At 36.5% G+C, this 12728-nt stretch overlaps 1 protein-coding gene across 2 annotated transcripts in view; it reads left to right on the top strand.

Moving 5' to 3' along the window:
* Positions 1 to 12051, top strand: part of LOC143023829 (Y+L amino acid transporter 2-like) — a 213211-nt gene extending 201160 nt beyond the window's left edge. The window contains exon 12 of one of the 2 annotated variants that reach the window (XR_012966219.1): positions 11907 to 11988. Coding sequence is in view for 1 of the 2 variants with exons in the window: in XM_076182459.1 (XP_076038574.1) it covers positions 11907 to 11954 (48 nt within the window). In the remaining variant the exon portion in view is untranslated. Of the gene's footprint in view, positions 1 to 11906 lie in introns of both variants that reach the window. The other variant, XM_076182459.1, reaches the window with a different exon arrangement.
* Positions 12052 to 12728: the final 677 nt, after the last annotated feature.

Genomic DNA, 12728 nt, shown 5'->3' with positions numbered 1-12728 from the left:
CCATCACAGAAAGATAATACTCAGAGAAATGGTACAGGACAGCAACAAGGGGTTGGGGGACAGCATAACGGAGGGACAGTCGTAGTATAAAAGTGTCATCATTTCTCTATGAACAGAATTTCTTCTATCATAGACAAAATGATGTGTGGCTCTGGTCCGTAGGGGCGCCCCATATAGACCCTAAAGTATCGACTGCATGCTACTTTGCCACAATAACAAGCAGCCAATACCCCAGACCTGTCATCCAGGAGGTGCTCAGATGAGAGGGAGGGTGGGAGGGGTGTGGAGTGTTTGTAGGGATGAAATGGGTGGGAGTGTTTTTATGCCTTTCCCTTTTTGGCTGCCTCCCTTGTAAGGGGGAAAAAGCCTTGGTATATGTATGTATGTATGTCTCTTACAATATTCTCCTTCTGTCTCATCACTTTGATAACTGAGTCTTCAGTTTGTTCTTTCATTTGCTGTTTAATTATATCAGTAAATGCAAATTTACTATTTTCCTGTATCTTCCTCCACCCCTGTGCCTCTTTTGCTATTGTTTCTTTATTGTCTTTATTGTTCCTTTTTAATTGTTCATTCTCCTCTTTTACTTCTCATAACTGTCTTTTTAGTTCTTCTATTTCATCAGTTAAGTTTTTGTTCGCCTTCTCTAGTTCTTCCAATCTTTCAACCCTTTCCGCAATTTTTGACATTTTACCGAACCTAATCTCCCAATGTTCGGTCATTTGTTCAAGTTTTTCCTCCAGTTTTGCCAGTCGGGGGAGGTTGGTATCCGCCGCCCCCTCATTAAATCCATGGAAATTATTATCCTCACCTTCTATTGTGCTGCTCTTATCTATGTTTCTAATCTTTACATTTTTGTTAGTTCCTTCGTCGTCACTAAATTGATCCGGTCCGCGCTTGTTTACATGGCGTCTGCCTGCCTGGACCAAGTCCTCTCCTTCCTCATTTCCTTCCATTTCCCTCAGTAATCCCTCCCCTTCTCCTTTTTCCTCACTTTCCCCCTACACCACGAGCAATTCCCTTCCCTGCAAATACAATAGGTACTTTTGCATTGAGATCCATGAAAATTTCACTTTTTCTTCAGGACGTCAATCCTCGCCGTCTGTTCGACGTGTGTATTTACCTAGTTGTATTTACCTAGTTGTATTTTACGGGAAGGGGAGCTATGCTCGTGGGGTCCCGTCTTCATATCTCATTTTATCTAAACTATTTTTAAATTCATGTATTGTTTTTGCACACACCACTTTCTCATCTAACTTGTTCCAACTGTCTATTGCTCTGTGAGGAAAGCTGTTCTTTTTCAAATCTCTTCTATAGTTGTCTTTTTTTATTTTCTTTCCGTGTCCTCTTGTATTTCTGTCATCCCATTTTATCAGATTCTCTCTATCAGTAATTTCTATGCCTTTCATGATTCTGTAAATAGCTATCAAATCTCCTCTCTCTCTTCTTTGCTCTAGTGTCTGTAGTTTAAGTTTTTGTAGTCTCTCTTCATATGATAGTTTTGAGAGTGTTGGTGCCAGTTTAGTAATTGCTCTTTGTATTCTTTCAAGTTTTTTTATACATTTTTTTGTACTTGGTGACCATATCGTTGCTGCATATTCCAATCTTGGTCTTATCAGGGTGACTAGGATTTTCCTCACCATTTCTTCATCCAGGTATGTAAATGCCACTTTGATTGTTCTTATTAAATTATAAGTTTCTCCAAAAATCTTATTTATATGTTTCTCAGGTGACATATTATTCATAACAATGACTCCCAGGTCCCTCTCATTTTCTACTCTTTTTATTCCTTCTTCTCCCAAATTATATGATCCTGTTATTCTGTTTTTGCTTTTTCCAAATTCCATTATACTACACTTTTTTGTATTGAACTCCATCTCCCACTTCCTACTCCATTCTTGTACTTTATTTAGATCTCTCTGTAGTGATTCACAATCTTCTTCAGTTTTCACTCTTTTCAGTAATTTTGCATCATCTGCAAAGAAGCTCATATAGCTTTCAATTCCTTCATCCATATCATTAATATATATAGCAAACATTATTGGGGCCAGAACTGTTCCCTGCGGGACACCGCTTATTACTTCATTCCATTTTGAGTGCTGATCTCTTATCACTACTCGCATTTTTCTTTCTTGCAAAAAGTCTTCCATCCAATTTAGCAATTTACCTTGTATTCCTCCTTCATATTCTAATTTCTTAAGCAACTTCTTATGTGGTACTTTGTCAAAAGCTTTTTTTAGGTCTAGAAATGCACAATCAGCCCATCCATCTCTTTCTTGTATTATATCTATTAGCCTTGAATAGAAACATATTAAATTGGTGACTCATGATCGTCCTTGTCTGAATCCAAATTGCCTTGGATTTAGTACGTTGTTTTTTTCCAAGTATTTTACCCATCTACTTTTGATAATTCTTTCACATATTTTTGCTATTGTACTTGTTAGAGAGACTGGTCTATAGTTGGTAGGTTCTTCTTTATTTCCTCCTTTATATATAGGTACTATATTTGCTTTTTTCCAATCTTCTGGAACTTTTCCTTCTTTTAAGGAACTGCTTATTATGCTATGTATTTTGTCTGCCAGTTCATTCCTACATTCTTTCAGAATCCAGTTTGCTATTTCATCTGGCCCATGCGATTTTCTGACATCAAAATTACCCAAGTGTGTCAATATTTCATTCTTCGTTACTTCTATTTCTTCCATAGGGGGGACTTTTTCCTTCCACTCAATCTCTTCAGGTTGTATATTTTCCCTTGTAAACACTGATTTAAAATGTTTGTTCATAATTTCTGCCATTTCCATTTCCTCAGTGTATTCAACTCCCCCTTGTCTTAATTTCTCCAAGTCTTGTTTGTTTTTCAATTTATTGTTTACAAATCTGTAGAATAGTTTTGGTTGATCTTTACACTTTTCTATAACATCTTTTTCATATTTTCTTTTTTCCTCTCTGCACTTTTGTACATATTCATTTCTATAACCAGTATATATTTTCCATTTTTCAGGTCTTCTGTCTTTTTTCCATCCGGTCCAGGCTTTGTCTCTTTTGTCTTTTAACTCCCTACAACTTTTGTTGTACCAGCATTTTACATATTCTTTTTCTTGTTTTTGTCTTGGGACATACTTTTCCACTCCTTCTTTGTAAATTTTTGTCAAAATATTCCATTTCTCTTCCACTGATGTTTCTTCTTTGTATATTTCTTCCCAGTTTTCTTGTTGGAAGAATTCTCTTATTTTATCAAAGTTTGTTTTTTCATACATCATTCTTCCTTTTCTATATTGTTCATTTCTTTTCATATATTTTTCTTCATTAAGTTCCAGTTCAATCAATATGTGGTCACTTTTTCCTATTGGTGTTTTATATTCAATCTTGTCCACTATTCTAGGTTCAGATGTAATTATTAAGTCTAGCCTCGATGGTTCTTCTTCATTTCTATACCTAGTGTTCTCTTGTATCCATTGTGTCATTGAATGGTCAGTAATCATCTCAAGTAGAGCATTTCCCCATGAGTCATCACCACTCTTTACTGTCATTTCTTCCCAGCAGATTTCTTTGCAATTAAAGTCGCCCATCATAACTATTCTTCCTCCGTCTTCCATTATTTTAGTTAATGCTATCTTTGTGTCCTCTAACATACTTTTATGTTCATTCTCCTCCCATGAGGCTGTTTTCGGAGGCACATAGTTGATCACAAATTTTCTGCTCTTCTTATCTCGGTCTTCCACTTCTATCATAATCATCTCTACTGTATTCTTTCCATATATGACACCTTTCACGTTTATATCCTTCTTTGTCAGGAACATAACTCCACCCCCTTGTTTTTTCTCTCTGTTTCTAATCCAATAATTGTATGTATCATGTCCTACACTGTTGGGTGGTAGTGGGCCTTTTAATTTTGTTTCTACAATTCCCATTATGTCCGGTTCTTTTTCTTTCAAATAATCATTCAGTTCATTCAATCCTGTTATCAATCCATCTATATTTGTGTAAGACACTCTTAGTTTTCTGCCACTTCCATTGTGTTCTCTGTTTCCCTTATGTTTTTCTTTAGTATGTCGAACTGCTTTATTTTCATGTTCACTACTCTCCAATAGAATCTCTCTTTCTCTGACTCCGTTCTTTCCTCGTTTTTTGCCTTAGCTTCAATTCTTTTCTGCTTTTCTGCCTCTCTTTCCTCCTTATTCATTTCTCTTTTTATCCATACCTTTTTATATTGATCATTTGTTGCTAGTTTCCCTGTCTTGGATAGAATTTTCTCTGCCGTTGTTTGTGACCTGAATTTAATCTTAATTGGTCTGGTCTTATCTGTACTATATTTTCCGAGTCTGAATTTTTCCTCAATTTCCTTTATAATTTCTGGTTCATCTTCCTGGACTAATTTTAATAAACTGCTTACCCTTTCATTTTCCTCCTTGATTCTTGCGGTTCTATCTGGGTTATGTTTCTCTTCCATTCCTAATATAATTATACATTTCTTTTTGTCAGCTAATTCTCTTACTATATTCTCCTTCTGTCTCATCACTTTAATAACTGAGTCTTCATTATGTTCTTTCAATTGCTGTTTGACTATGTCAGTGAATGAAACCTTATTCCCTTCTTGAGTTATTCTCCAATTTTTAGCTTCTGTAGCTATTTTCTCACTGTTTTCATTACTATTCTTCTTCAATTTCTCATTCTCCTCCTTTACATTTCCTAACTGTCTTTTTAGGTCCTCTACTTCTTCAGTTAAGTTTCTGTTAGCCTTCTCTAGTTGTTCCAATCTTTCAATTCTTTGGAGAATGGAGCCTACATTACCTAACTTACGTTCCAAGTCCTCGATCACCTTATCAACTCTCTCCTCTAGTCTTATCAGTCTGGGGGGGGTTGTGTCCCCCCCACCCTCTTTAAATCCCTGGAACATATTCTCGTCACTTTCTACTGTATTTCTCCTCTCTATACTTCTAATCTTTACATTTTTATTTGCCATTTCGTCATCCGGTGGTCGTTTCATGTTGACCTTCCGCCCGTCTGCCTGGGCCAAGTCCTCCACATCCTCATTATCTTCCATTTCCCCAGTAATCCCTCCCCCTCTCCTCTTTCCTTACTTTCCCACTACCTCACGAGCAATTCCCCCCCCCCTGCAAATACAAAAAGGCACTTCTCTTTGCGTTGGTATCCTCAATCTGCACTTTTCTTCAGAGCGTTCGTCAAGCCGTCCGTTCGTTGAAAGTGTGTGTGTGTGTGTGTGTGTGTGTGTGTGTGCGTGCATATGTATGTGGCGTTTGTGGCGTATGTATGTGTTTGTGTGTATATACATGTGTATGTGGCATATATGCATATGTGTATGTGGCGTATATACATGTGTGTGTATGTGGCATATACACATTGTGTGTGTGTGTGGCGTATGTATATGTGTGTGTATGTGGCGTATGTATGTGTGTGGCGTGCGTGTGTGTGTGTATTTACCTAGTTGTATTTACCTAGTTGTATTTTACGGGAAGGGGAGCTATGCTCGTGGGGTCCCGTCTTCATATCTCATTTTATCTAAACTATTTTTAAATTCATGTATTGTTTTTGCACACACCACTTTCTCATCTAACTTGTTCCAACTGTCTATTACTCTGTGAGGAAAGCTGTTCTTTTTCAAATCTCTTCTATAGCTGTCTTTTTTTATTTTCTTTCTGTGTCCTCTTGTATTTCTGTCATCCCATTTTATCAGATTCTCTCTATCAGTAATTTCTATGCCTTTCATGATTCTGTAAATAGCTATCAAATCTCCTCTCTTCTTTGCTCTAGTGTCTGTAGTTCAAGTTTTGCTAGTCTCTCTTCATATGATAGTTTTGAGAGTGTTGGTGCCAATTTTGTAATTGCTCTTTGTATTCTTTCAAGTTTTTTTATACATTTTTTTTGTACTTGGTGACCATATCGTTGCTGCATATTCCAATCTTGGTCTTATCAGGGTGATTAGGATTTTCTTCACCATTTCTTCATCCAGGTATGTAAATGCAACTTTGATTGTTCTTATTAAATTATAAGTTTCTCCAAAAATCTTATTTATATGTTTGTCAGGTGACATATTATTCATAACAATGACTCCCAGGTCCTTCTCATTTTCTACTATTTTTATTCCTTCTCCCAATTTATATGATCCTGTTATTCTGTTTTTGCTTTTTCCAAATTCCATTATACTACACTTTTTTGTATTGAACTCCATCTCCCACTTCCTACTCCATTCCTGTACTTTATTTAGATCTCTCTGTAGTGATTCACAATCTTATTCAGTTTTCACTCTTTTCAGTAGTTTTGCATCATCTGCAAAGAAGCTCATATAACTTTCAATTCCTTCATTCATATCAATATATATATAGCAAACATTATTGGGGCCAGAACTGATCCCTGCGGAACACCGCTTATTACTTCATCCCATTTTGAGTGCTGGTTTCTTATCACTAATCTCATTTTTCTTTCTTGCAAAAAGTCTTCCATCCAATTTAGTAGTTTGCCCTGTATTCCTCCTTCAGTTTCTAATTTCTTATGCAACTTCTTATGTGGTACTTTGTCAAAAGCTTTCTTTAGGTCTAGAAATGCACAGTCCGCCCATCCATCTCTTTCTTGTATTATATCTATTAGCCTTGAATAGAAACATATTAAATTGGTGACGCATGATCGTCCTTGTCTGAATCCAAATTGCCTTGGATTTAATACTTTGTTTTTTTCTAAGTATTTTACCCATCTACTTTTGATAATTCTTTCACAAATTTTTGCTATTGTACTTGTTAGAGAGACTGGTCTATAGTTGGTAGGTTCTTCTTTATTTCCTCCTTTATATATAGGTACTATATTTGCTTTTTTCCAATCTTCTGGAACTTTTCCTTCTTTCAAGGAACTGTTTAGTATGCTATGTATTTTGTCTGCCAGTTCATTCCTGCATTCTTTCAGTATCCAGTTTGCTATTTCATCTGGTCCATGCGATTTTCTGACATCAAGATTACTCAAGTGTGTTAATATTTCATTCTTTGTTACTTCTATTTCTTCCATAGGGGGGACTTTCTCTTTCCATTCTTTCTCTTCAGGTTGTATGTTCTCCCTTGTAAACACTGATTTAAAATGTTTGTTCATAATTTCCGCCATTTCCATTTCCTCAGTGTATTCAACTCCCTCTTGTCTTAATTTCTCCAAGTCTTGTTTGTTTTTCAGTTTGCTGTTTACAAATCTGTAGAATAGTTTTGGTTGATCTTTACACTTTTCTATGATATCTTTTTCATATTTTCTCTTTTCCTCTCTGCACGTTTGTACATATTCATTTCTATAACAGGTATATATTTTCCATTTTTCAGGTCTTCTGTCTTTTTTCCATCTGGTCCAGGCTTTGTCTCTTTTGTCTTTTAACTCCCTACAGCTTTTGTTGTACCAGCATTTTACATATTCTTTTTCTTGTTTTTGTCTTGGGACATACTTTTCCACTCCTTTTTTGTAAATTTTTGTCAAAATATTCCATTTCTCTTCTACTGTTGTTTCTTCTTTGTATATTTCTTCCCAGTTTTCCTTTTGAAAGAATTCTCTTATTTTATCAAAGTTTGTTTTTTCATACATCATTCTTCCTTTTCTATATTTTTCATTTTTCATATATTTTTCTTCATTAAGTTCCAGTTCAATCAATATGTGGTCACTTTTACTTATTGGTGTTTTATATTCAATTTTGTCCACTATTCTAGGTTCAGATGTAATTATTAGGTCTAGTCTCGATGGCTCTTCTTCATTTCTATACCTAGTGTTCTCCTGTATCCATTGTGTCATTGTATGGTCAGTAACCATCTCAAGTAGAGCGTTTCCCCATGAGCCGTCTCCACCCTTTACTGTCATTTCTTCCCAGCAGATTTCTTTGCAATTAAAGTCGCCCATCATAACTATTCTTCCTCCCTCTTCCATTATCTTGTTTAATGCTATCTTTGTGTCCTCTAATATACTTTTATGTTCACTCTCTTCCCATGAGGCTGTTTTCGGGGGCACATAATTTATCACAAACTTTCTATTCTTCTTATCTCTGTCTTCTACTTCCATCATTATCATCTCTACTGTATTCTTTCCATATGTGACACACTTCACGTTTATATCCTTCTTAGTCAGGAACATAACTCCACCCCCTTCCTTTTTCACTCTGTTTCTAATCCAATAATTATATGCATCATGTCCTACACTGTTGGGTGGTAGTGGACCTTTTAATTTTGTTTCTACAATTCCCATTATGTCTGGTTCTTTTTCTTTCAAATAATCATTCAGCTCATTCAATCCTGTTATTAATCCATCTATATTTGTGTAAGACACTCTTAGTTTTCTGCCACTTCCATTGTGTTCTCTGTTTCCCTTTTGTTTTTCTCTTGTATGTCGACTTTCTTTAGTTTCATATTCACTACTCTCCAATAGAATCTCTCTTTTTCTGACTCCGTTCTTTTCTCGCTTTTTTCCATAGCCTCAAGTCTTTTCTGTTTTTCTTCCTCTCTTTCCTCTTTATTCATTTCCCTTTTCATCCATACCTTTTTATATTGTTCACTTGTTGCTAGTTTCCCTGTTTTGGATAAGATATTCTCAGCCGTAGTTTGTGACCTGAATTTAATCTTAATTGGTCTGGTCTTGTCTGTACTATATTTCCCGAGACTGAATTTCTCTTCGATTTGTTTCATTATTTCTGGTTCATCTTCCTGGACTAATTCTAGTAAATTTCTTACTTTTTCATTTTCCTCTTTGATTCTTGTGGTTCTATCTGGGTTATGTTTCTCTTCCATTCCTAATATAATTATACATTTCTTTCTGTCTGCTAAGTCTCTTACTATATTCTCCTTCTGTCTCATCACTTTAATAACTGAGTCTTAAGTTTGTTCATTCATTTGCTGTCTGATTATGTCAGTGAATGCAACTTTGCTATTTTCTTGGATTTTTTTCCAACCCTCCTTGTTCTCCTTATTATTCTCCTTTAAGACTTTATTCTCTTCTTTTACTTCTTTTAACTGTTTTTTTAATTCTTCAATTTCCTTAGTTAAGTTTTTGTTCGCCTTCTCTAGTTCTTCCAATTTTTCAACTCTCTGCACAATGTTGTTAACGTGACCGAACTTAAATTCCCAGTGCTCGATCATCTTATCGAGTTTCTCTTCTAGTCTTGTTAATCGGGGGGGGGTTTGTGTCCCCCCCACCCTCTTTAAATCCCTGGAAAATATTCTTATCTATACTTCTAATCTTTACATTTTTGTTAGACATTTCATCATCGCTAAAATGGTCCGGCCCTCGTTTGTTTAGATTTCGTCTGCCGGCCTGGGCCAAGTCCTCACCTTCCTCATTTCCTTCCATTTCCCTCAGTAATCCCTCCCCTTCTCCTTTTTCCTTACTTTCCCTACACCACGAGCAATTTCCACCCACCCTGCAAATACAATAGGTACTTCCTTTGCTTTGGGATCCACGAAATTTCACTTTTTCTTCAGAACGTCGTCTATGCCGTCCGTTCGTTGAAGTGTGTGTGTGTCTACACGTGTGTAAGCATGTATATGTCTGTTTTTGATCTCCCAAACCATCACTGCCAGTAACAAGAACCTCAAGAGAAATTAAGACACGACAAGCGCAGTTATTATCAGACTTATTAGTTGTGTTCCAAACTAAAGAAACATTACACTTCAACAGGTTAGGGCAGTAAAATTGTTTGCGATGTTGCCGCGTGTGTGCGTATGCGTGCCCGACTCGGCGCGAATTTTAAAACGGTTCTCTACATTTGAGATGGTTTTGAAATAGAATCCGCGTATGATTGAATCCGTGTTATTGGAATCCGCATTATTTGAGGGACCCCTGTACTCACATTTGTCCCCTTTTCCGTTGTAAAGTAGAACTATATAGACACTCCTCCAGTTCTCCAGCACTCTACCTTCCTCAAGGCTAATGTGGATGAAGGTAAATTTGGGAAAGGAGATGTGGGTCTTTGTAAGCACATATGGGCCTAGTAGTGAGAAGAGTGTAGAGGAAAGGGAGGTTTTTTGGACACAAAAACATGATTATGGTTATTCCATCTGGTATCTGCAGTGACTAAAACTGAAAATTTCTTAGTAACTATCAGTTGTAAACAAAGTCAGTCATAGACATCAGCAAATATACATTTTTAACAAGGTTTCATCTTCATAAGTTGTCTTCATAAAATTTTTGGTTCACAAATGAATCATGAAAATGATTTAAGAGTGTCTTTTCCAGGTAACAGATTTGAAAACTACATTCCCACAGCAGAAATACAGGTTTAATGAGTGCCAGAGATGTGATTGTGGAAATCACTGTACAGTAAACCCTTGATATATCAAACTAATTGGGGAGAAGGCTTGGTGGTTATAACTGAAAGCGTGTACTGTATGTACATGCATATTTAAATTTTCTATGTGCCCACCATCCAAACCGAACATTGCACTGGAAATACTGACCTTACTCATTATATCAGATGAATGGTTGATAGGTTTCACTAGGGTCAATATAGCAGAAGTTTTGTGTAATGAGGTACATTATACTAAGAATTTACTGTAATCGGACACCTTGTATGGTTACAGATAAAAAACAGGATGTGCTGTAAAGATATGATGTAATAGATATATTTCAGCAAAAATTGTGTTGTCCATGATAGTATTCATAAGAGCATGATTCAGTATTCACATGATTTTGTACCTAGATTTGCAGAATGATAGATAAGTTTGAATAGCCTAATTTATATATTATACTTGAACTATGTTCTTTATCATTACAATTCTGAAGGGAACTGATGATGTTGGGGTTGTATAAATCTATACATACTAAATAACCAAAGTAGAAATAATGGCCTCAATATATCAGGATGTAGATGCTATCAAGCATAGGAAGAAAAACAGCAGCCCCCTTAGTCAATGAATGTGGATGGAATACCTTCTCACCAAGGCATTGGAATATAGTATAGTTAGAAGTTTTATAAACTCCAAAAATGTAAAACCTGATTTTTTTTTTTTTTTTTTTGCTTGCTTGTTTATTTTCCTAATTGTATATGTGTGGTTATTGTTATTATTTTATTTATTTATCTTTTTTAATCAGATTTCTTATTAGTCTCTCATCAGAGATATGTGACACTTTTAAGTAGTTCCAATTCATTCAATAGACACATTGTCTAACTTGACAAATCATCCTCTAGATGATTTTGTCTATAGGAATTCCAAGCTGAACTAACACATGTGCATGATTTTTTAATAGAACTTTGATATATAGTACAATGACATCACTAATTACAAATTACATTAATGCTAATAGACAATTTTTATTAGAGGTGCAAAATGTAGATATATGATACATTCCATCCTTATATTTTTCCATACACATATTCTGTACAAATGATAGAATAGTTTTGGTATTGTTAAAACGTACTATGTTCATGCTGTGCATGGGATACTGTTAGGTAATGCAAGTTCATGTTTGTGGTAAAGACTAGGATGAGTTGAATATTTCAATCTTCAGAAGCACCCTCAGGTTCAACATTGTTGGAGGTCTCCAATAAGCCAATCTTCTCAGACACAGGTCAATGCCACTTTCCAGTGATGTTGATACCTTCTACACATTGTGGAATGTAAAGAGGTTGTTTCTGTCTTTGGTGCTGAATTGTTCTTTTCATGCTGGATACTTTTGGAATGGAAAGGGAGGACTAGCTGCTATGGGTAGAGTGTGAAATATTTCATGGTTCAAAATGTTAAAGGTTTTGGGATGTGTTAGTAGAACTTCACAAGTTTTGGCTTTCACTACTAAATGTCTATTAGGTCAGTAGCATGGTTGTGCTGACTGGTGGTGGTGACTTTGACACTAAGGCATTTGACACAAACTTGGCACTGACACGGTTTTGTATATTTGTCACATCTCCAATAAGTAATTCCATATTTCTCATACTGATGCAGGTAACAGAAGCCCTAAAAGCTCAATTTCTGTGCACCTGTTTGGCTTGAAAAGAACTCCGCCATCTAAAGAATACAAGATAGCAGTTTCCCTAGCAGGGTCACAACTCTGAGCGGGATCATGGAATCACCTAGGTAAGACCACCCGCTTTCACGGGATTGGTGTTTGTAGGAGGGGAAGCTGTCTCTAGGAAAATGAAAAGATAGTTATTTGTAAAAGCAGATATTTTCAATAAGTACTTCTCCATTTCTGATTGTGCCAACAGCACTGTATGGGGCAGAAACATGGAACATAAGAGAGAAGGAGTTTGAATGTGTTTGAGATGAAGTGTCTGAGAAGTATGATGGGGGTTACTAGGCTGGATAGAGTGAGAAATGAGGAGGTGAGGAGGAGAATAGGGGTGGAAAGGGAGTTGGGAGATAGGGTTGATGAAAGAGTATTAGGATGGTTTGGACACATGGAAAGAATGAGTGAAGAAAGACTAGTAAAAGAGGTATGGAAGGCAGATGTGGAGGGAGTGAACATGAAGGGACGTCCTAGGATGAGGTGGATGGATGGGGTGAAGGGGGGCTTTGGAGAAGAGGGGAATGTCTGTTGAGGAAGGACGGGAGAGGACAGAAGACAGGGGTGAATGGAGAATGGTTGTATATGGAAGATGTTGTGATGCATGAGGTGGAATGGGTGGGGGATGGGGAGTGAGGTAGTATGTGTGAGCAATTTTTGACACAGCCCAAAGGGATTTCTCCCTGTCTTCTCCTTTTATGCATGGGGGGACGGAGAGGGGGGGTCGCCGATTTAATGAAGCGGCCTTGCTGTGGATGAGC

The sequence above is a fragment of the Oratosquilla oratoria genome, unplaced genomic scaffold (genome assembly GCF_046742065.1).
Source record: "Oratosquilla oratoria isolate Oo_2021 unplaced genomic scaffold, ASM4674206v1 SCAFFOLD65, whole genome shotgun sequence".
Classification (NCBI taxonomy): Eukaryota; Metazoa; Arthropoda; class Malacostraca; order Stomatopoda; family Squillidae; genus Oratosquilla; species Oratosquilla oratoria.
The sequence above is the reverse complement of the archived record's forward strand: the minus strand, read 5'-3'. Positions and strand labels throughout refer to the sequence as shown.